The following is a 24,900-nucleotide window of genomic DNA, read 5'->3' as shown; positions in this document are numbered from 1 at the left end:
AAGCGGAAGTCTTTAAATACTGACAAATTCCTTTACGAATTTCCCTGTAACGTGCAGCTTAATCTTAGCTGGAAAATAAACACATATGCATTCTCAACTCCGTTTTTTTTCTCCTTAAGCTCTTCTTCTGAGGTCTCTGATAAAATTTGGTTTTTGCCATGTTTCTGTTTTTTTGAAGCATTGTAGGCTCTGCACTCCAATCCTTCAAAATCCTTTATAATCTGCACCTCTTGCCAGCATTGGAGTAGCACAAATGGACAAAACTATTCTGATGGAATTAACTATTCCTACACAGGACATTATTCCTCAGGACATCCCTCACTCAGGAGGACACATGAATGAATTCTCCAGGGCTGACCTGTTCCTGCACAGCTCAGGTGATCTTCATTTCATCAGCTGTAAGCTGCCCTCTGCCACTCCCTGAACTAGGCTGAGCCTGCACTGGCAACATGGGACACCCTGGCAAAGATTGGGATGGGATGGAGGAGTATAAAATAAAAATACTTTTATTTGTTTATTTGAATGCCTGTTCAATTCAGACGGGGAGGAAAATTTGTAAAAGTGAAGAGAATCAAAGTAAGACTTTGATCTCTTTTGTTAAAAAGGAAGGTTTGGAAAGCACTGAAGAACGATAATGCAGGAAGGATATTCTGGCTCCCTCTGAGTTGCAGGGAGGATGTGCCAGCACCAGGGCTGGGAGAGAGGCCACAGGGAAGGAGGGAAGAAGCAGCCAGGGGCTGTCCCTCTCTCCAGCCCTCTGCAGGACACTGGGCACCTCTGGGCCACTCCCTGCTGCTCTCCTCCCTCTGCTCCCTCCACTCCTTAACTTTAACATCAGTCTTCAAAACAGCTGAGGCTGTGTGGATTTTGTTGTTGTTCTTTGTGCCAAAGAAAGAAGCAAGATGCTTCTAAAATCACAGCTTTAGAGCAGCTGCCTGACTCTGCTCCTAACTCTGCCCAAAGGGATTGAAACAAGATGGGAAAAGGGCAGGTTTTTTTCTTGGATTCTTACAAATATCACCTCATGCTCACAGCTTTCTCTGGCTGACTTCATCTCTGTAGTGCACCACAAAGCTCAGAGCAGTGAGGATCTCCATGAGCCTCCCTCCCTGAGGATTCAGGGAGGCCTTGGGAGTTTAGGCAAAAACCTGTAATTAAGACAGAGCCTGCCAAGTTTATAAACAGCATTTTACAGCACATTTGCCTGTAATTGATCTGGGTTTGGAGACACAGGAGGGCACTGCCAGTCCTACATTTCTTATGGAATCCAAAGCAGAACCCCTTCTTTTATTTCTCTTTTTACAGCTGTATGAGCTGTGGCACCTTCTGCACTGCATATAGTGTCTTGTGTCTCCCTCCCAAATCCCTTTGGCTATGAGGAAGAAGAAACTCCCCTTTCTGAGGAACACTGCAGCTCACTGAGGTCTCCAATCCCCCAGGGAGAAGGGAAGAGCTGCAGTAGTGCCCCTGCAGGGCCATGACTGTGCTGAGCTCAGCTCTGGCACTGGTGCCCCCAAACACCCTGCACAGTGTGGGGCTGTGCAGTGCTGTGTGCTGTGAAAGCAAAGAGGACTCTTGGGAAATACTCTGGTCAGGGTCACCTCTGTGACTTTCTGCTGATGTCTGTAGTCCCAAAAGTTCAAAGGATGGAGGAGAGCTGCTGTGCTCCACCAAACTGACCCAAAAACTTTCATCTGCCCACAAGCCAAGGAAATCTGCACAGCAAACCCCACAGGGCTGATGGGTCACCTTGGGCCTCAGCAAGCTCTGTCTGCAGCCACTACCCACCATGAATGCCACTGGAGTTTGAAATTAAATTAAACAACCTGGAATAATCCTCTTCCAGGATGCCCAGGATGTGCTATTTGCGTGCTGCAAACAACAGTGTGTTTGAATAAAAGGTTGATTCCTTCAACATTATCCCTGAAAATCTTCAGAAATCTTTCCCTGTTTGAGCAGCTGACTCTTGGGTAAGAGCTGCACACGGATGGTACCACGCTGTGCCAAGCTGTGCAGCGAGCAAGAGGCAGGAGGTGTGTGGGCAAACTCTGGGTTTTTTTAAGGCACCCATCTGCAACAAAACAAAGCAGAAAAACAAATGCAAAAGTGTGTCAAGAAAAGCAACTTACAAACCTTGTTCCACAGCTACCAAGTGTGTTTTCAAATCTAAAATGCATTGAAGTTGACTGTGACCAACTGTGGATGGATCTGATCACCCAAAGCATAGAAAAGAATTAATTTATTTCTAAAGATTGCCCTGGTCCCTGTCTGTGAGATACCATGAAAGGAAAGGCACTACCCACCAGTTGCTCCCACAGAAATCATAAGGAATTTATTGTTTCCCAGCATCCAGAGCTACCCTGAATGTGCATATTAGGCCTGTACATTCATCCTGGAGCTTTGTGAAAGGGAGGGACTGTGCCTACACTGCAAAGTGAGAGGGACAGGGCCCAGTGTGGGCCCTTGGGACAAACATCCCTGACTGACTCACACCCAAATGCTTCCACATCCACCCTTAGCCAATTCAGCTTGCAGAGATCTCACTGGAGCAGTCCCACACAGAGCCAGGGATCTTGCTGTCCTGCAGCTTCTGCACAGCAAGCCTGAGTCCCCTACCTGGCCCACTTTATCTAGCAGAGGAAAACACACTCAAACAGAGACCACCCTTTGGAGACTCCTGCCAAGCTGAAAACTTAACAGTGGGACCACTGCAGGGGCCAAGAGTCTGGCAAAAGCCAAGGTCTGAGTTTGGGTTCCCAGCCGACTCCTGCCTGGCTGCTGGAGCTCTGTGATGGTGGAGAACACAAGGGCTGTTTCTCCACAGCAGTTGTGATTTTAGAAGCATCTTGCTTCTTTCTTTGGCACAAAGAACAACAACAAAATCCACACAGCCTCAGCTGTTTTGAAGACTGATGTTAAAGTTAAGGAGTGGAGGGAGCAGAGGGAGGAGAGCAGCAGGGAGTGGCCCAGAGGTGCCCAGTGTCCTGCAGAGGGCTGGAGAGAGGGACAGCCCCTGGCTGCTTCTTCCCTCCTTCCCTGTGGCCTCTCTCCCAGCCCTGGTGCTGGCACATCCTCCAGCTGCTGGGCTGGTGCTGCTGGGAGAGTCACTGAGCAGCTTCTGGTGTGCTGTCCTGACACCTTAATCGAGAGCTGAACTGGAAAACTTGAACTCTGAGTGCAAAGCAGGTGGAAAGGGTAGAGCTGGGTTCAAACACGGGTTAGGTCTCAGCTTGGAGCTGGCAGCTCTCCTCTGGGCACTGAGGTGACAGCCAAGCAGGACTGAGCTAGGCTTAAGCAGCTGCTTCAGTGTGGGGGGAGGATGTCTCAGTAGTATTTGGAGTTACACTTCAGTTCTCACACAGTACTGTTGTCAAAATAGCTATTTTCACATAGCTAAATCCCTAGGTATCAGTCAGCTTTACAGGCTGTCCAAGGAGTTAAAGCATACATCTATTTTTCCTTTTTTTTTTTTTTTTTTCCAAGATCATTGATGGCACATGTGCACAAACACCTCTTTTCCTTGCCTTGTCCTTGTCCTCCTTTTGATGGGAGGACAGAGCACAGATGTAAGTAAACAAGATGTATCTGTCCTGCTAGCTGATGTTTACATAGATCAGCAAGTCAGAGTGTTATTCCACAGCACCAGTGGGATAATCCCAGTGTCAGCTTGTGGAGTAGCTTCTGTGGGGGCACATGCATGGTGAGCAATGTGGTTTCCCAGCTGGGTGTGGAAACCATGACAAGTTCCTACAACATCTCAGCGCTTCACAAGCAGAGGCCTTGTAGGCACAAGGGGGAGAGGAGTGGCTGGAGGCAGCCCTGCAGGAAGGGACCCGGGGGAGTCAGTGATGCTGCAGCAGTCAGGAGTGCAGAGCCCATGCCAGGGTGCTCCAGCCATGGCACAGTGAGGTGCCAGCAGTGATTATCCCGCTGGACTCTGTGCTGGGCCCGTCTGTTTAACAAGGATGGTGAAATCCTTGAATGTGTCCAAAGGAGGGCAACAAAGCTGGTGTAAAGGCTGGAAGGAATGTCCTGTGAGGAGTGGTTGAGGACTCTGGGTGTGTCTCCTTTGGAGAAGAGGAGGCTGAGAGGCGACCTCATTGCTCCCTGCATGTTCCTGAGGAGGGGAAATGGAGAGGGAGGCATTGAGATCTTCTCCCTGGGATCCAGGGACAGGATGCATGGAAATGGTTCAAACCCACACTGTCAGGAGACATTTAGACTGAACATCAGGAAGCATTTCTTTACTGAGAGGATGGTCAAACGTTGGGACAGGCTTCCTGCAGAGGTGGTCAATGCCCTGAGCCTGCCAGTGTTTAAGAGGCATTTGGATTACGCCATTAACAACATGATTTAAATTTTGGTCAGCCCTGAATTAGTCAGGCAGTTGGACTAAAAGATCCTTGTAAGTCCTGTCCAACTGAAATAGTCCTATCCTATCCTATCCTATCCTATCCTATCCTATCCTATCCTATCCTATCCTATCCTATCCTATCCTATCCTATCCTTCCTCTGTAACCTCTAGCAGCAAGCTGGGAGCTCACATGCAGAGTAGCACCAGCGCTGTGCCAGGCTGGCTCTGTCCCTGCTTTTTGGGATCGCCATCACAGAGATCTGTGCTGAAAGCACAGCAAGGCCCAGCCTGCCCTGCAGCCCCCCAGCTGCCCCCTCCCTCCTGCTGCAAAATCAGCTCCAAACGACAGGAGTGCTTTTCTCTGTCTCTTTCAAGTGCTGCTTTGCCAGCTTGCCAGCTGCTTTCAGCAGCGTACTCGTCACGGAGGAAGCCTTAAAACTACATGTGCAGGAAGGAGCATTGTGCAATGAGGCAGGGCCGCAGAGCGCCCTGGGCAGGCCGGGGGTCCCGGGGGGCTGCAGGTGAGAGATGGGGCTCCCTGCCCACACACACCGGCTCATCACAATGTGGAGATTTGAGCGCTTCAGGGCCACGGGCAGGGGTCCCGAGGGTGGGTAGGACTCCTCGTCTGTTTTTGATCAGCTGCCGTGATCCTGAGGGGGGTTGGACATCCATGAGGGATGCACGACATCCATGAGGGAGGCACATCCCCGTGTGGGGCGCAGGAGAGGGAGGAGACCCCCTCTTGCCTGAACCCCCTGAGCTCAGGGAGCTGCCTCCCCTAACACCGGGCAGGGATGTCAGCAACCCCCTTCCCACCCTGGAGCTTTCACAGCCCCATTTTGGTAACTTCTGACGAGCTCCCCTTCAGCCGCTGCCCTCCAAGAGTGCAGGTGCGGGTGACGCTCCCGGCGCTCTGGCAGCCTCAGTGCAGCCCTTCCACTGCCCCGTGTGGAGATGGGGATGGCAGGAGGAGTAAAATCAGCCCGTGGCAAGGCTGAGCACGCTTTCCCCGCTGTGGGAGCCCTGTCCCGCCCAGCAGGGCCGCGTTTCCCGCAGCACCGGCTGTGAGCTGAGTTCTCCAGCAGCCCTGCTGTGCCTCCAGTCCTCCGGAGGCCCCTCCGAGCTCCTGTTCTAGGGCAGTGTGAAAAATGCGTATTTTGATCGGCTTTTTGCAAATATTAAAATGAATATTATATCTGTTGTGTTAGAAAGTAATGCTGTATTAATTCTCTTAAGTAGTGTGTTAAATATAGTTTTAGGTTATAACAAAATGTTAAAATAGAAACTATGCTATGTAGGATACTTTTTTTAAAGAAAGGACTTGCAGTGAGATAGCAGCCACAGGACACCTAAATCTTTCAGAGAAAGAGAATTTCTTGCCCTCTTATCAGAAGAAACGAACTTCTTCCCGCCTCGAAGGCGCTGTTAGGATTCAGAGGAAGAAGATGACGATGACCAGACAGAATCCTGTATTTGAATGGACTTTATGCATCATGTATGAGGTGTATGAATATGTAACAGGCTATTGGTTTTTAAGGGTTAATCCTCTGTTAACGGGTGTCCTTTTTCGGGCTCGTGCTGCCCAGAAAAAGGTACCTGGACGTCCGTAACTCTTTGTTTCTATTGTCTCATATTGTCCTAATTCAAATTGTCCAAATTATTGTTACTCTAACTGTATTACTATTTTTATAACAATTTTATCACTATTAAACTTTTAAAATTTTAAAAACAAGCGGTTGGCGTTTTTCACACGGGGATTGAAGCTGCCCAGGCTGAAGCTGCCGCATCCGTGCTGCCCTGCACAGCCTCACCCAGCCCTTCCCTCTCAGCATCCCTTATCTCCCGGAGCAGAGGCCGCACGCTTCCTGCCAGAGCCTCCACCAGGGTCATTTCCCAAAGAATTAATTCCTGCTCTGGAGGAACGTGAAGAGCTGGGAGTACGCAGGAGAGCGGCACGCAGCGAGAGGGCAGCTCTGCACCTGCTCCCGGAGCCAAAGTTCAGCCTTAAAAACATTCCCCTAAATAATGATGCACCCGCTGAGCAGCAAACCCCCGGCGGCTGCTGGAGCACCTCCGGAAAAGCGTCGCGCATTTGAAGTCAGCATGATTTAATCTAAATGTGAAAGTCTCAATTACATCGCTATTATGGGGTTACACAGAGTCACAGCTTGGTAATTACAGCCTCAATGCTATATATGGTTAATACATTTCAATTACACGTTAATTTATTGAAATACATTCTTACCTTAAAAACCTCTGAAATTCTGTGGTAGATAGAGAATTTGGGCCAGGGGAACAACTATAACCACTTGAGCTGAGATGGCCAGTGTGGCACAACTTCTGAAGTGACACCTTTGACAGACTAATCAAAGATCTGATTAAAATGACCCAAATATTCTCCTAGTAGTCTATTTTTCATACAGAAGATTTTGCTTTAAAATGCCTGTGAACCACAGTAACTTCCAACTGACAGATGAAACTGAGCACATGCCTAAAGACAAACTGCAGCTCGTAAAGAAAAACAGCTTCTGGTTTTATGGAGCTTTGTTTTGTCTCAGCAGTTTATCATCAGAGCTTGTTTCCCTGCAGCCTTTGTAAACTCAGTTTAAAAAAAACATCTGCAGACTCAAAGGTGACCGGTGGAACACTCAAACGTGGAAAGATAACAAAGAATTAAAACTTAGTTTCAAACCAAAATCCCCCATCACCTCACCTTGATTCTGCTCCTTGTCTGAGTATTTGCAGGGCTCAAAAAAGTCTCTTCCCTATTTTCTATCTTGAGGAAACCTTTAACAGGATCAGTATTTGTTATCTGGAAAGCCACAAAATCTATGGCTGCCATTGGGAATGGCTTTCTGGACATGTAAAATGTAAAACACTGGCTAACATTTCTAAGCCAGAGCTGTGGATCAGCTCAGAACAACTATTTTTCCTCTCTATAATACAATCATTCAATAACTCATCCTTGTCCCACAGGTGGGTTGATCAGGAACTTAGAAACCTCTAGAAATACGGGAGGATGTGGAGTCACTGCAGCACTTTCAGTGACATAAATGGACGAAGAAATCCACCATAAGGAAGAAATCTACAAATAGTCTCAATGCAGCAGGTGGTCACATCATCTGGCTGCCAGAAAAAGGGAATGAACACATGGAAAATGAAACTTAAAACTGAAGTTGTAAATACACATGGAAAACAAAACTTAAAACTGCAATTGTAAATACAGTCATTGCTTTGAAAGGAACAAGTGCATCTGGTGAGTGGGAAATGCTTCCTTTTACTAGTAGTGCTTACCTAAAGAATTTAAATTTTTAGGAGAAATGTTTAAAATGTGGTTATGAGTGCTGTGTATAATATAAAACAAAATTCAACCTTCCCATCATCTGGGATTTGGAGTGCCAGTCCATAACCACCTGTCAGTAGTTACATGGTTTGTTTTCTCTGCCCTGTGGGGAGGCCTCTCCCCTCCCTTTTATTTCCAAGTGCTGAAGCTCTGCTGCCACCACACTTGACATCTCCTGCCCCTTCCCACAACGGGCAGCAGGTACTGCTCAATTTTAAAACATTAGTTTAGCTGTAAAAAGGCAGAAATATGGGCTTTTTCCAACTGAGCAGCAGCAGCATTTAAAAACTGCAGGTTTTCACTCCAGGGGATGGGTTTTGCTGTTCAGAAGCAGAAGCTGTATAACCTGTATCTGTTAGATACAAACAGGTGAGAGCAGCAGTGACACAGAACCCACTCTCACACCACAGGTCCAAGGCTGAAATCTGAGGTGGGCACCAAGCAAAAGGTGATTTCTAGCAACAAGAGCTTCACAGAAAGAAGCACTGTAAGGGCAATGGGCAGCCTTGAAGACAACAAGGCAGGCTGGAATACATTCACTAAAAGATATTTAAAATTAGTTTGAAGCATCCTTCAGCTGAGCAGGGAACTGCCAGAGCTCTGCAAAGGCAGGGAGGCAGCATGACTGAAATCACTGTTGTAAGAAGTCAGGAAACCAACTTCAACTCCATAAAAATTTGAGAATACTGATCCAAGAGGACAAATGGTTAAATGACAGGGTAACTCCTAAGATAGACATTTTATTAAATTACAAGAGCCTTCAGTCATTACTGACAAAATTATCTACAAACATCCAATTCAGGAAGTTAAGCGTGAGGTTGTTTGTTTTTGGATCATCCTCTCCAATTTTGTGGTAGCAGGTCCAGCTTCTACCTTACCTGCCTCTACAGTAAGACAAGACTCTGTTATTACAGATTACATAGAAGATGACAAAGGTTCTTTCTTCCACTAAGCTTTGCTTTTGGGACAGAAGAGATGTAGTTCTTGATACAAGAAATGAAGCACCATTTTAAGTAGTTACTGATTATTTTTACAACCAGGAAAATGAACAAACTCTGTTCTGCTCTGATTTGGAACAAATGGAACTCAGAGGATAAATAAATAAATAAAGATTTGTTTGGGTTTTTAAGTTAGCAGCAGGTGTGCGTGTGAGTAACCAAGATCACATGCAGAGATAGTGCAGGAAGTGTGAACATAAGAGATCTGATCAGTAACTACACAGGAGAGGAATAAAGTTTAAGATGATACAACATCCAGTTTAAGATTTTTTAATCCAGTTTATTAAATATTGCTTTTTGGGGACATGTTTACAACAAGCCCAAATAAATTGTTTAAGGATTCAAAGCAGTCATATTAAAATACAGCTTCAATATAAAGTTTGTCACAGTTTTACAGTATTCAAAAATGACAGACCTGCCTTAAAAAAAGACTATTACACCAAAACATAAGAAAAACAGAAAAACAAACAAGTTTGGCATTTTCATAATCTTTATAGTATAAAACAGAATATTAAATCTATTACCAGCAAGCTGATACTTCAATCTATTACCTAGTCTGAAGTGTCTCCCATTAAAACACACTATACAACAGCACTATACAAAAGTCGTGGTGATACTCATGTGATGAAAGTGCATCCCTGAAAGTTTGCCAGTTTATAGTTAGCTCTTAGAAAAAAAGGTAAAATTAAAACGTCCTCTTTTAACCGAAGGCTTTATTTTATTTTTTTAATTTTTTTTTTGCTGTTTTTTCTCACTTTCAGCCTTCTTTTAAAAGTGTCTAGGGACGCCCCCCAGGGGGCAGCGTAAGATTAACCATCAAATCACGAACGGCTGCAAATATTGTGCATTCACCTGGAACAGGGAAAAGAGACAGGTTAGCACCGCGCCCCCGCCAGTCCTTCCTCACTCTGGAGCAGGGAAAAGAGACAGGTTAGCCCCACACCCACAGCCCTTCCTCACTGAGCCCCCTGAGCCCCCAGGCCAGAGCCCGGGGTCCAGAGGCTGCCACTCCCACACCCCAGCAACCTCCAGGGATGTCGGGATTTGTGGGAGCTACCTGCTGAAGGAGCTCCAGCTTTCCCAGCAGGACTGCTCTTGTTGCTGGTGGAATTGCAAGTAGCTCTTAACTTTTAATTGCTTTTGAATGTCAAGATTGAATCTATGCTAGAATTGATTGCACATGGACTGTGGTCCGATTTTTTCTGTGTGTTATTAATTAAGTGCACCAATCTTAAGAAAAGAAAACTCCAACTTTTTCAAATTTTATTTCTATTGATTACAAGCAGAAACTAAATATTTTGAAAGACTCAAGTCTGAAACAACTGGAAGACGTTTTCTGTCCTAAGCTTAGTCTTGGAAAAATTTCTAATTCCAAGACTGGGCAACAGCCAGGAATCTGTTTCTTTCAACCAAATTGCTCTGGCTCTACCCTTAACATCCAAACTGCAAAATAAAATACAGAGCAGGTGGACTTTGTTTCAAACAGCTGAGATTCAATACTGAGAGGAAAAACCAGCCACAGCTACCCCAAGTTTTAAATAGCACTTGTTGACAAAAACACACATGTTTTGAATAGCTTAAAGAAGTTAAAACCAACAGAAGCGAAAGGGTTAAAGAAGAACAACAAAAGATGAAGCAACAGGCAGCTGTGATTTTCATCTACTATTTCCTGCTAAGAGAATACAATTAGTAGCCACTGTTGTACCCTGGTCACTGTGGGCTGAATTTTTCCTGCATATTTCAAGAAATATAAATTAGAAGACGTTGAATTTTGCTGCTGAAGGAGCAACAGTGTGAGCAGAGAGATAAGAGCAGAGCCTGTTGGGATGCATTAATCTGAACTGCCAGACTAGGGATTCCCAAGATTATTTTGGGTAAGTCATTATCATATCAAAGCTACAAATCTGGGCTAAATACCATCCACTGCATCACTGAAAATCAGACACTGAAAAATGTTTAGTTGTGAAGTGCTTTAAGAATCATCACGAGTCCCTTGAGCTCCTCTCTCAGGGTCACCTCCAGCATCCATAGGGACTTTAATTTCCTTACCAGATTGATGTCCACTACATACTGTAGGTTTTGGACTAACAGCTCAACTTTAAACTTATTATTGCAGGGCATTGATTTCCTCTCAGTTCATACAAATATTTCCCCAAAGTAAAGTATTTTCTCCCATGGAGGCATAGGTAAAGGGGTCTTAGACAACGTGTACTCACAATGAGTCAACACTTTACTGTTAAACACAGCAGAATGTGTTTGCCCACAGATCTGAAAAGAAAACTCTTTCAAAAGAACTTACTTTTCAGGCACTACCATTTTATTAAGAGGAAAATTAAGCTGAATACAAAATACTTTCTCACAAAGAGAGAAAGGTAAAAAAGATACAGCCAGAACAAGGCAACACTGATTCCAGGTTACAACGACAGTGCCAGTAACATCAGCTGTGCACGATGGGAGGCCCTGCTCCTTCCTGACTCAAACAGTGAAAAATTCCCTTAACCAAGCAGATTGCAATTAGTGCAGCAGAGAGCTAACAGGCAGGAAAGACAGGAAAATCCTGGGTACAGCACAGGAGCAGCAGAAGAGAAAGGAGCATCAGACGACAAAGGACACACATCTGGGATCTCCCATCTCCTGCTGTTTTAAGAGAAGTCTCCCAGCTATATACCTTCATCTGTTGGCTCTCCTATCACCTTTCAATGGTCAAGAAAAGAAGGTATTCTTGTTCTCTTTGATCAGCTATAACAATGTATGTTTTGACAACAAGAACAGAGGAAATTGCATTTCAAGTGTCCTCAGGGAAGATCCTACTTTTGCTGGGTGATGGTGGAAATAAATAAAATCATACAGACTAATTCTTTCTTTTGGAAGTTAGAGGAAGGACTACTAGAAATTTCCTCTGCTCAGCCAGCTACATTTTCCTTTGCCTGGACAAGGTTCTGCTTGTGGCTCAAATGCTTTTTCTATGCCTTTTTCCCCCATCTATACTTTGCTCCCTGTAGTGGATTCCAAAACTGCTTCAAAATTTGCTCAACAAACAAAAATTGTCCATTTTGATCTATCTAGTGACCATCAGAAAACATCTCACCACGCATCTCCAGAGCACCTTTGACAGTTACTTGCTCTGCCTGTGGAATTTTGTGGAGGGTTTACTTTAAAGCACAACTCAGGGCAATAACAAATAGCAAAGCAACAACCTACCCTTCCCCACACCAGGGGAAATCTGTGGGGAAGCACCTTCCAGAAGCAACACCTGAAGTTTAGTTAATGTATTTTGAAATAAAAGTGCTATACAAACAACAGCTCTTTTCCACATACAGAACTCCTACAGGGAACTCCACATGCTCTCAAGGTTATTTTCTCTCCTATTTACCTACACTATTACTACATGTTAAACAGAAAGTCCATATTAATTTAAATCCCATCACAAGTTTCAGAAATGTATGCATATCCACACCAATTTAAGGTAAACATTTCTCATGTTCTACCAATTGAAATAATCCATCAAGCATAGTTAAAATTACTGCATAACAACGAGATGAATAATTATACAAAACAGAAGTAAGAGTCAACTTCTGGATTCACAACTTCCATCTATTCACTGGGTTACTGGAAAAAATTATGTTCTTCATCAGAACTGAAAGTTACTTTTCTTATGAACCATCCGTGTACTAGGACCCCAAACCACTGCTTACAGACAACATGCTGCCCAAAGAACCTGCTACTGTTTTTCCATGTTTTAGATAATAAAAGAAAAATAAAAGGTATGACAAACAAGAGGGAAAGCAAAGCACAACGCTGCTCACAGTGCACTACCTACAGGCCAATGAACACTCAGAACAACCTAGCTCAAACACTTCACAGCAAGTCTGGGGGACAGAACTGTATGCACCTCTGCTAGTGGACACACTGACAAAGGAGTATACAACAACTGCAATTAGTTTTAAATCATTCACAGCACGTGGACAAGTTCTGGTAACTATTTTAAGATCCCTTTACATGCTACTGGTAAGCTGAGTAACTTCATAATTAACCATGAAAACTGACACTTGGCCATAGCATATTTCTTGTGACTCATTCTAGGCCCATTTGTCAAAAAGTGTGACTCTTACTGAGCAGCAAGAGTGGGGCCAACAAGAGGTGGGTGCATTCTATCACTTGGGCAGAACAGCAAAACCCAGCCTGAATCATCAGTGCAACCTTCTGCTGTGTTGCCAGTACTTCCTATTAATTATGTATTGCCTGTCACATCAGGAGTTTGTAATCACTAAAGAAGCAAGATAGAAACCAAGAAGAATTCAGACTTAAGAGAGGTTTAGTTTTACACTGGAGATTTGTCACAGATGTCTGAGTGAAGAGAATATATCTACTGGACATGTACAGTACCTGGTCGTGGTGAATTCAGTTCAGCAAACCTCTTTAGAATATTGCTAACCATCATTGGAGCAGCAACAGAAGAGTTCTGCTGCCTGGGAATGTCAGCCTGTTGCGTTGTACCCGAAGCCATATCATAAATAATTGGGACAATAATACTAACAGCTTCCTGTGGGACTGTTGTTTTCTGTGTTAGCTGAAGCTGTGGGGAAACAACCCAAAAAGTGTGTTAAATGAAATGACCACGAACTTCAGTGCAACTTCTGATACAGTTAAACACTCCAGGCCTACAGCATGTACTCCCATCCCCCTGTTTTCAAACATCAATTCTGTAACAGAGAAATTATCAGTCAGGTGGAGACTATTGTCTTCTCAAAAGCACCCCACGGTGAGCATTGCCTCGGGCACAACACTAATGCAGATTTGTTCTGAACATCTCACCCCTCTCTCCTCTCCCAGCACCACTAATGTGCACTTCACCCATCTAGGTGGTTAGTGCCTCAAAGAACAACTCAACACCCACAAGGGGAGCACTTGAAAATGCAGCCCAGAGGGAGCTGAACTTTATATACTGTCAACATCTCTCCAAGAACACGAAACACGAGGAGTTGCTGTGCTTTAGTAGGAAGGAGAGTAGGAACACGAACCAAACTCATTACAAAAGAGATCGAAGCAAATCGAGGATTCCCAACAGCACAACACTTTTAGCTATTACAGCTGTCAGATACAGTGGGTTTATGTTTTGCTATGAACTCATGATGATCTCAGAGACATGCAGGGTTAGAATTTTAAAACAGATAGCTCTACTTACAAAAAACAACATTTTGGATTTCAGCACAACAGCAGGTGTTCCTGGAGGCGCAATTGGTGGAGCACTGGGAGGGATTGTTAAACAAAACTGCACGTTCCATTTCAGCTGACTTGCCTGGTCAGGGAACTGCTCAGAGAGCAGCACAGAGAAAGAATAGCAAAGTTCTCATGTCAGTGACATACACAGCTATGAAACAGGGAAGCACCACAAAGCAGAATGTGCCTCTTGAGCTAAACCTGCAGATGTTGTCAGGTTTAGAGAAATCAGAGTAACACTGAAAGAACTGAGCACAGTAACTCAATCAGAAAGATTCTGGTCAGTCTATACATGTGCCTGCTGTAACATGTCTGCAGTTCCTTAGAATCATAAGTTTAAAGGAAATTTGAATTTCCTTTAAAAGGAAATTTTGAGCGTTTCCAGGAAAGCTAGTAGCAAAATGAAAACTTCTCCAATAACATTAAATAACTTATGTATAAATTTAGAATAATTTGTGGGTTTGTAGATAAAGACACATCAGCTTTTTTCAAAAATATAACAACTAAAGTTGTGTGAACTAAATAAATAGAACAGTTGACTTACCAGCTCCAATTTCATGATGTGTACACAGTCCCTGAGGATGTGTGTGGGAGCCCCTAGTAACTTGGTGAAGGCTATCAAGGTGTTTGCTTTAAAAGGTGGTCCTGCAACCTAAAGAAATACACTATTTAGTAATGCCTATTTAGATAATAAATATATCATTTAATATGCAACCAGCATGCACAGCTGACATTATATCTTTTGCAGCTCTAACACATGCCAGTGAAAGTCAGCAGGACCACTCAAAACAACACCAGAGATTAAAAGCAAAGCACGAAAACATCAACATGCTTGATTTCAGTACATACCCTTGTTTCAAAGAACTTCTCCAAAACCTGTAACTCCTCTGATTTCCACTGTCCTGTATTTTCAGGTGTTACTTTCAGCTGCAAGGTCTGGTTGGTTTTGGGATTGAGAGCAACTCTGCATTTCAGTGCCTCTGTCTTAAACATTATGACACCTGGTTCATTGGAGTTTATTAACTGTAGCTGCATGAAAAGGAGATTCACAGTCAATTAGTCATTCATTAAATGGCATACACACACACACACACACACACACACACACACACACACACCCTCTCTCACTCCCTCCCCAAAGTGTAGTGATCAACCTCCCTTTCCAGAAAGAAACACATGATATTTTAATACAGGTAAATTTGCCTTGAGAATTAAGCTTATGCCAGATTTGGTTTCTCTGTCACTGAATCCATGCCATAGACGTGAAGAGGCACATTTGTCTGTCCAAACCCTAAAGTAACATTCCCAACTGAGTATTAACTAGTAACTCACTTCTCTGGCTATCCTGCCAAGGAGTGCTATCCACAGTAACCCCATGGCTGTTCTAGTAAACTCCCAATGGACATGCTAAACCCAAAGAACCCATAGCATCTGAAACTTAGATCATATACTTGGTCATAGACTTGCTATTTTAACAATTACCAAATATCACCTGACCAAATCTAATTTGTGCGGAAAAGAAGTGGAACTAAAAGATTTCTCTAAATTTTGACACTTTAGATGGCAAAAATCAGAAGTAGAGCACAAGCCTAACAGCAAACAGTTATTTTTTTGAAGCATTTCAGTTTATGCCTGATTTGAAAGACACAGAGCAGTCACATACCCACAGGTCCATTCAAACTGAAGCCCTACCGTTTCCTGTTGAATGATCCTCTGAAGATGCCTCCTCATAATCACTGAGCCAAGGAATCGCTCAAGAGGGGAGCACAGATAGCTGCCAGCTAGTCCTGGCACAAGCCCAGGGGTAGGAGAGGGCAAGAGCAGAATATTCAAGGCACTGTGGGTGAGGATTGTAGGAATGGATGCAGCCCAAGAGCGCTGAGGTAGTTTCCGAGGTGGAGGCATGCTTGTTGGCATGACTTGGGAACCTGTGGGGACACAAGGACTTGCAGTAAGGGAGGATTTAAGCTGAAACATTAGATACATGTTTCACTTTAATTGCTTCTATTCATATATAAGTCCTCTGGACCAAAGCTCAATCCTTCTTATTTAAGAATTTGCCTGCCTAGTGATAGGCATCAGACAGACAAGGAATTAGTTTTGACCCTGAACCCATGCAAAGAGTCTCAGTAACATTAAAATCCTCCTCCCTTTTCCTCTTTCTGCAGCATGCCAGCAGACAGCAGGTTTGCACAACAAACTCAATGGGATGTAAAAATGGCTAAATCAGTCGTGCAAGAGCATTACAAATCTATGATGTGAAAAGTTAGTATTTGGGTTGGCAAATGTGCCTATCATTGCTCTCACTCTGAGGACTTTTCTCTTAGTCATGGAGTTCAATAGTTTCAGACTGATTTCTGCACTTCAACAAAAGCTATCATCAATCCTGCTGACATTTATGCTGTATGCTTTAGGTCACTTTTCCAATTTGTTATTGAAGATTTGAAGTAGGACAGAATCAAGGCTTAATTTCCTTAGACATTTTACTGCACAAGGACAGTAAGGACTGTTAGACTGACACAAAAACTACCAAAAAGAACACAGCTAGAAATGTTAAACATGAGTGTTTCACAGTTACAACACTGATAAAGAAGCCTACTTGTTCCAGCTCGTGGGGAATGAGAGGCATCAGGGACAGGTGAATGAAGGGAAGGGTTGGCTGGTGACATTCCAGGCATCCGTGCTGCTGGTGATGGACCAGAGACCTGGGGAGATCCTGGCCAGTTCCCTGCACGCTGACTGGGTGACATCATGGTGTAGGGTGAGCTTGGGTCTATGGTACCTACAGATGTTACAAGACCATTATTATTTCTTTAAAAAGTAAAAGGCTTTCTAATAGAGAAATCTAAAAGAGGCTTACTAAAATCTGTAAAGCATGAAAGTGCCTGCAAGCTTTCAGACTACTTTTTACAACCATACAAAACATATGAGTGGGGGCAGAGAGTAAAAATCAAGATACAGACATCAAGGTTTTCCAGGTTGTATTTTTTAAAAAGTAGAATGCTAAGGAAAATAGTCATGTTCAACAAGTAATGGGTTCTAAGCCAAAAGGAGCTCTTGCCTACAGACCTGGACTTCTACTGTTCCTTAGCAAAGGAAGCCTCAGCCAGACAGTTCCTTATTTATTCAGCATCTTACAGTTATTGCTGCAAAGGTATCTCTGCTCTACAGACTGAGCAGAACCTTAAACCTACTCTGTGGTACATCTCTCTCACTTTGTTCATCTCAACAGTCAAACTGATGTGTGGTAATTATCATCTGAACTGTCCATTTGTTGTGATCTATAGAACAGTTTACAATGCACTGTGATTACACAAAGGATTATTTTGGCAGCTTTCCAAAAAACCCAACCAAATTAACAAAGGAAACAACCAAAAGGCAGGTTGCTCACACACAGATATGTCAAACCAGCCAGATTTTGACATTTTCCCATTGCAAGTATGTGAATTTCTAACCTGTTCCAGTTATTTTTCCAGGAAATGTAAGCAGTGAAAATCCACTAACTAATCTAACAAAAGAAAATGCTCATTAAAAGCTGCAGCCACTGTTCTGCTACAAGACCACATTGAATTTCCCTACATTAGTAAGCAGAAAGAAGTGACTGAGAGTCAATTTTTACCATGTTAGGAACACCTCAACATGCCATGCAGCTACTTTTGACTACTGTTAACAATTAACACTCACATATATGAAAACAGCTACTTGAGCCAATTACAAACCATGAATTTTTCTCAATTACCTTAGGTCTGCTCTGGAAGACTTAATTTTAAGAAGCAAATCTGCCCTCCCTGTCACCACATATACTCCTGCCAGTAAAGAACTCACCATGTGGGCTGGCAAAATTAGCTGTTTGTCCCATTGTGATTCCAAGAGAGGAAGGTGAAGGAGTTGGACCAAAGGATGCTGGTGATGGTGCTCTTAAAGCCCCGCTAGGTGAGCTTGCAGCATGCAAATTTCCTGATCAAAGACATCACATCACTTGACATACACATTTCCCATCTTTCTGTTCTATTTTTTTTCTATCAACTGCTCCCTCCTATTTAGGGAGACAGCAAACAAGATTCAGGAGAATTTGTTTTTTCACTCAATGACTTTATTTTGTACATGCATGACTGTTATATTTTTCAGGTTGATTTACCACACAAAGGAAACTTCCCATGATATCTGGCTTGAAGAATGGCATTTCCCCTGTGCCCAGCCCTTCCTCAAATTTAAACACTTTCAGCTGTTGTTCTACAACAGCTGGGAGCAGAAAGCAGAGCTTTGGTGATGAAAAGCTTTTCTGAAAAAGCAGGTATTGCAAATTAACAGGTTTATGTCTTAGCAAGTTATAAACAGTAATGATGAAACACCCCAAATATTACACAGCTAAAGATGGCAGTTTTACTTAATCGGATTTTGTAGCTTCAAAATGTACTTTCAAAAACATGCATGGCAGGACCCTGCTTTTTTTCCCCACAGTGTAAGGTGCATTCTCTTGGCTAGTCTGGGGCTAAACACAGCTCAAATAATAGAAAAAACACACAAGCACAAAGACCTATTTTTCTAGGACAGGACCAGCTCCCAGCCATCCTACCTGGTGACTGTGTGTGCATCATGGACGGGGAGGGTGTCACTGTGTTGTGGTAGGAGGTGGGTGGTGAGGTGAGAGGATATGCTCCAGAGGCTCCTGCCTGTTTTGCAAATGGCTGAAATTGTCAACACAGGACAATTAAAACTTTTGATCATTTTGTACCAAAACAAAAATTAAGTATATGCAGGAGAATACTAATGAGGCTTTGGTCTTACAGGTTCATCCACACAGTTGTTTGATTTTCTAGACTATCTTGTTTAGTGCTCACTGTTTTTTTTCAGTTTCTTCTAAAGACATAATACCTCTGTACCTCTCTCCTTTTATCTGTCACCCTGCAACAGCAAAGCCTCCTGACTCTCCCTCCCATCTTTTATCTTAAACAGTTGTTTTCCCTCCCTTAGTCCTTTGCTTCTAGGCAGCAAGTCTCATGTGACCTTCCAAAGCTGCTGTTCATATGCTATGGGCTGTTTACACTAGAATGAGAAATGCAAAATAAATTAATACATTTTGCCTGAAGGGGAATTCTACAGCAGAGTGGGTTTATAGTCTCCCTTTCCATTTTGTTACTGCTAATCCCTTTAGAACATGAAGTTCTTAGAAATCTACTATTGTGGAAGGCAATAAACATTTATTTTGCCTGAAGGGTACCTGTTGCTGTGGCTGCTGTGGTGGCTGCTGGGGCTGGAGCTGTGATATCAAGGAATCCATCATGTCTCCTCCAATAGGAGAGGGTGGGTTATCATCTTCATTTACAGATCGTCTCCGTGCATCCTGGTTGCTGTCAACAAACATGTTCAGGAATGTCTGTGGAAAAAGCACTTTTGTTAGCTGTTTGCCCATTTAAATTTTACTATACAAATGAAGGCAGTATTTGCTAAGCTTTAAAACTACCTTTATCACCTACAGCACATAGGAGACAGGCAGGTCTCTGGAACTAAATACTAGTGGGCATTCATTAATTACAGTGTAATTAGTCTGCAAATATATCAATTAATAAATCGACCTGGCTCTATAACAAGAAATATTTCCAGTAAATAGAAATACCAACATTTTTATTCTCTCCTTAAAGATAAGGAAAAGTTTGCAGTTAGAAATACCTTTTCCAGAACAACTCCTGAGTATCCAGAAACTACGGGGCTGTTGTATCACATCTGCAACTGCCCTGTTTAGTTAAGAACATCTAAGTCACCTGCTCCACAGCATTCTTTTCTACCCAGAGGGACCTGCCAACTTTATTGAATTAATTCCTCCTCTACTTTCCCATTTCCATTCTCTTCTACCACTTTACACTGGTATCTACTATCTCCTTCTTTCCATTAACCTTTCATTTGGCATTTTTTAAAGAGGCAGATGTTCAGGATCAGTTAAATGCAATATGAGAAAATCAATATTCAGTTGCAACTATCAGAAAAAAACTGGCAAATTAACCTGTTTCTCAAAGGGAGCCATTTTACAGTATTTCAGTATAACTAGCACTGGTACAGGTGTAATACCTGGTACAGGTATTCTGTCAGTGTGCAGAGATTCCTTTTTAAGAAAGAGTGAACCAGAACTGCATTTAGAAGCAAAGCCACAGGCTCCTGCACACATGCTGATGGGAAGTGTTTTAAAAGAGAAGTTTCTGTCTAGAATCATCTGACATGGAGTATTGTCCCACCTGCAACTTGTGAGCACTGTACTGCCACACAGAACAGTCTGTGAGGAGCAGCTGCTGCTAATCCTGGAGCCCACATCTAGCCTAGACACAAGTTTCAACAAAAGGATGCCTGAATACACAGATAAGAAAAAAAAAAGCCTAGCACTTGATGTTATTTTTTTCAAAGGAAATGTTTTAATTCAAACTAATTAACAGATCTACCAACAAATCAAAAACTTCCTTCTACGCTCAAAATTTTGGAAGGAACCGCAGAACTCCACAAAGAAAACCTTCACCAAGCTCTTCACCTCACATTCACACTTCCAAGTGAGAAGCTCATTTATTTACAAGCTGCCAGAAAACACAGGGGTGCTCACCTTTAGCCCAGGGGCGGGGTAGAAGCCCTCGACGATTTTGCTGTTGTCGAAGAGGCTGTAGGCGCCGTCGCGGATGGCCACCACGCCGCGGCTGCGGCAGTAGATGTCGATGCAGTACATGTTCCTGAAGGCCAGCCTGATGTGCGTGGGGGACTGGGGCAGGATGGAGAAGCACTGGTAGGCAGTGTTGGTGCGCTGCGTCAGCCCCAGCATGGGCACGGTTGGGAGTTTGTTGATGGCATTTAGTGGAGCCTGAGTGTCAAACAAAACCTGGGAGAGAGCGGAGAGTGAGAGGTCAGGTAGCTCATCCAAAAGGAAAGGTCAGGGAAAATGAGGCATAGCAGGGAAAATTTGATGCTTTCTGGCAATGAGGTTCATAAATAATAACACCCTTGAAGAGAACAGTTTAATCTGAATTCAGCTCCCTAGTGTATTGGAATTCTCTTGATACAAGATTTGAGAACATTACCTGTAACAACTGCACCACGTTTGGTGTCTTATTAAACATCTCCTGGAGCTGGTGCAGAATTGTGTTATGACAGTTACTGCAACCTGAGTTTGGGCCAACTGTTCCCAGTGAAATATGGAACTTCTGGAGGATGGAGTTCCACTGAATGCTGATCTGCAATGTCACAAACATAAAATGGTCTTGGAAGCTAGAACAAGTAGGTTGTAATAACTTACTTATTCTACTCTTATATTGCAGGATGTAATAACCTGTAATATAAGAGGTTATAGTAAGAGATTATAACAAGAAAGTTGGTCAGATTTAATCTTCCCCCCATTTTCTATCAAATCTCAACAGATTCATAATTCACCTTCTTCAAAAGCTGCTGAGGCTGTAAAGGAAAAAAAAAAAGGCACCCTCAGGTTTAACACCTATTTAGCTGCCTGGATTGTTGGCAACCACAGAACTGGACACTTATATCAGCAACTCAACCAAAAACCAAAAGAATCTTTTCTGCCAAAGTGAGAGAGAGAAAATTAAACTTGGAGAGATTTGTGGTGTGGAAAACTGATTAGTGAGTTGCTGGAGGTGGACTGGTTTTCTTAAGTTATATTACACAAAAATGAGTACTGGATAATATGTAAGGAAGTTAAATGCAAAGTCCATACTGCTGCTCTGGCTACTTACATACATATAACATACATATGTATGTATGTATACATATATATATATATTTACACACACTTCCCATGAAAATGCATGTAAAAATACTTTTTAAAAAAATTCAGCTTACAAAATGAACACACAAAGGTCCCAGGAAGCAAATTTCAAGTGTATGAAGCTACTTCACATCAGTTGCACACAAAATTATATTCTTAATCTGAAATAGACGTGCACTTACTTCCTCCTCTCCCTTGCACTTAACACAAAGATGTGAGCAAGTACTCAGTTATTTAATTAATAAGTTGCAAATTCAAATATTACAGAGGAAGCTAGAGTTCTGAACAAGGTAACAGCACTGCTACAAAATAATCAATGAATACCTCATTGAAAGCACAGCACCATATTTAAAACTTTATATTAGAGTCCTCTCTTTTAAGGCAGAATTAGGCATTCAGTTTACACATATCCATCCATATATCCCAGTACAGCAGTGAGCAGTAACAACACTTACACAAAGCTTTTCAGAAAAAGGCTGCCACACCATCTTTCATCAGACAGAAGCACACAACTGTCCTTCCCACAATATAAAACATCTAACAGAAATTCTCAAAAACACTGAACTTCCAGCAACCCAGCAAATCAGCAATGTGGCACCCTCTGTCTTTTCTACATTCATCTACATTAATTCCACTACAAAGAAAAATTGTGCAGCAAAATTCTGAGAAGTCTAAGCCTACACATTCTGTTTTCAGTCATACATTTGAAGTCTATTTAGGAGTTACTCACTGAGCTCCCCTTGGTAGTTCCGTAACAAAGGATAAGTTTTCGATAGTTGTAGATCCGAACTTCTGAGAAAACGTTTAAGTGGTTGGGGATGTCTGTGAAGAGGGGAGGGAAGAGAGAGTGAGAAAATTACAGTCATCTGTGAGCCCACCACTTTGACAAAAAGGAGGTGATTTCTGTACCTGGTAAGGACCGTGCAAACTCCAGGACACACTCGTAGAGCCGAGCAATACTGTTCCAGTCATTGAGGAACATCTCGACCACCTTGCGCCCTCCAACTGGTTCAGACAACTGGTTCTCATACGTCAGGTAAACATGGCGGGTTGGTCCTGCAGTGTGAGGAGATGGGAAATACTGATCAACCCAGTGGTTCCTGAGCTGTGGTTTACAGACTGTAAAGTGGCAAGTGACTAGGAAGCACATTGAAATAACAAAAGTGCATCAACTCAGCAGTCAGAATTTTGATTAAGGTACACTACGGTTTATTAGAAATCTTAGGAGCAGACAGCTGTCCAGCTACACCAAGACACTAAAACTACTGGACCAGACAATGTAAACTAGAAAGCAACAAAATTTACCAGTGTTCCTCAACGAAACTTGCCTTGTTCCCTGGATGAAGTGCTGTTCAGAGGGCAGTTTGCAAACACCAGCTCGGCCACCCACGTGCGATTATTTCTACCTTGTAGTCGGAAAGTGCAATCAAGAAGAGATCGGTCCAGAGCCTTCTGCGTTTCCTCGTTTACACCTTTACAGGGAGGAATTCTATACATGACAAAAACAGAATCTCCATTAGACACAGTGCAGTTCCACAAGTAACAACACTACCTTCTACGATTTCCTGAAGGACTCTCAAGGGACATGAAAGAATGAACAAATCAACAGCAAAGGCAGCTGGACTGCTCAGTGAGATAACCTGTTCCTCTTCAAGGACTGTAATAAGTGTGTCACAAAAGCACTCTGAGCTAAGACCACTTTTTATACAGGATTCAACACCTGCAAATTACAGACTGTTAAAGGATCTCTTGAATTGTCCTTATCTCCTGGTGAACTAAGAGCTCACCAATATAAAGCTCTTATACAGAGGAATAAGCCAAAAAAGATGAAAATAACTAAGTTCTGTGGCAATCTGAATTCATTTGCCTTGTAGAACAAGCTTGCTCTACATGCAATGAACACTCTGGCAGTTCCCTTAGTACTCACTAATTTATTCGTATCCCAATGTGTGAACTGAGCTCAGGGGACAGACTAAATAAAGCTTAAGTAAAAACATGCCAAACTCTTTTTCAAATTCCTTGAGGATCTAGCCAGAAATCTCATGTTCTACCCTTAACTTCAGCTCACAAGTTCTCTGCTCATATGCAAAGTTAAAAAGGTAGGGCCTGATGCATTTGGACACTGCTGCCTTTATGTCACTGTACATTTTTGCAGCAGAAAAGGAGTTACAAAGGTTTCACTCTAGGAGGTGTCTTTGGGGTTTGTGGTTTTCTGCTTTAAATTTTATTTGTTGCAGATCCAGTTAGTGGCTGCTTGTGGCTGGATTCCTCAGGGTTAACACAGAGGCAGATACTATTGGCCTGCTATTAAGAATTTCAATATAACTATTTCAGTAGCCTATATGATACAGAAGAATAGTAAATTTGCAGATGATGACAAACTGAAGGGAGCACTTAACATGCTGGAGGTCAGGGCTGCCCTTCAGAGAGATCACAGATGGCTGGAGGAACAAGTTAACAGGAATCTTATGAAGTTCCATGAAAACAAATGCAAAGTCCTGCACTTGGGCCTAAATATCCTATTAAATTACTGCATGATTCTCAGATATTTCCTCTACAACCTCTTCACCATGCAATTGTCTTTTCTGGGATTCCTGGCATTTTCCTCTGCAGTTTCACATAATTGTCAAATACCATATGGAGTATGTAGGCCTCTGATCTGATCTAAAATTGCATGAATCGTGAATCATCACCACTTCTTCCTTAGCACTGCCTGGATTTAAGGATGGAGGACTGTCAAACTGTTTTCAGAGCCCCTCAGTTTAGGCTAATGAAGTGAAAAAATTGTAGTGGGCTCTTAGTCTAATCTTAATTTTCCCCTTTCTCTAGCACTGCTTCACATGCAAGTAGAAGACAGTATTAACAACCCTCCAAAAAAAATAAAAGGAAAAAAAAACCTCAAAACAAAAAAAAAGCAAAAATCCTGTCCCTGTCCTGATATTCTTATTGTTATCTCCAAACAAGCCTTTTTTTCCCTCTCAAGTGTATGAACAGTAATAAATGAAACACAGAGAATATCCTCTTACTTTAATAAACGTATTGCATGGCTGAAGCCATCTCCTTCTACTTGTACTCCCTGGTGAGGAATGTCCATATTGGATAACTAGGAGTGAACAAGAAAAATGTTATTCCAAGTAAAAAGGCAAGCAAAGAACTTGCAACATTTTCAAGGACTTTTTTATTTCCCCCTGAGGGTGACAGATGTTTCACATCCTCAAGCACTGGAAAG

General features: G+C 42.8%; 1 protein-coding gene across 1 annotated transcript in view; it reads right to left on the bottom strand.

The window, feature by feature from the left end:
• Positions 1-8,957: 8,957 nt before the first annotated feature.
• MED14 (mediator complex subunit 14) overlaps positions 8,958-24,900 on the bottom strand; it is a 34,924-nt gene continuing 18,981 nt past the window's right edge. The window contains exons 16-31 of the mRNA XM_071430294.1: positions 24,698-24,774; positions 23,000-23,160; positions 22,581-22,727; positions 22,402-22,493; positions 20,974-21,126; positions 20,505-20,774; positions 19,140-19,295; positions 18,495-18,606; positions 17,744-17,875; positions 16,518-16,700; positions 15,611-15,846; positions 14,768-14,947; positions 14,463-14,570; positions 13,884-14,009; positions 13,085-13,274; positions 8,958-9,550 (exon numbers count right to left, since the gene is read on the bottom strand). Of these exons, the coding sequence (XP_071286395.1) occupies positions 9,477-9,550; positions 13,085-13,274; positions 13,884-14,009; positions 14,463-14,570; positions 14,768-14,947; positions 15,611-15,846; positions 16,518-16,700; positions 17,744-17,875; positions 18,495-18,606; positions 19,140-19,295; positions 20,505-20,774; positions 20,974-21,126; positions 22,402-22,493; positions 22,581-22,727; positions 23,000-23,160; positions 24,698-24,774 (2,397 nt within the window). The 3' untranslated portion in view covers positions 8,958-9,476. The remainder of the gene's footprint in view (positions 9,551-13,084; positions 13,275-13,883; positions 14,010-14,462; positions 14,571-14,767; positions 14,948-15,610; positions 15,847-16,517; positions 16,701-17,743; positions 17,876-18,494; positions 18,607-19,139; positions 19,296-20,504; positions 20,775-20,973; positions 21,127-22,401; positions 22,494-22,580; positions 22,728-22,999; positions 23,161-24,697; positions 24,775-24,900) is intronic.

This window comes from Agelaius tricolor, unplaced genomic scaffold, assembly GCF_023055355.1.
Source record: "Agelaius tricolor isolate 1412-34295 unplaced genomic scaffold, bAgeTri1.0.p SCAF_7, whole genome shotgun sequence".
In the NCBI taxonomy this organism is placed as follows: domain Eukaryota; kingdom Metazoa; phylum Chordata; class Aves; order Passeriformes; family Icteridae; genus Agelaius; species Agelaius tricolor.
This window is presented reverse-complemented; position numbering and strand designations above follow the sequence as displayed.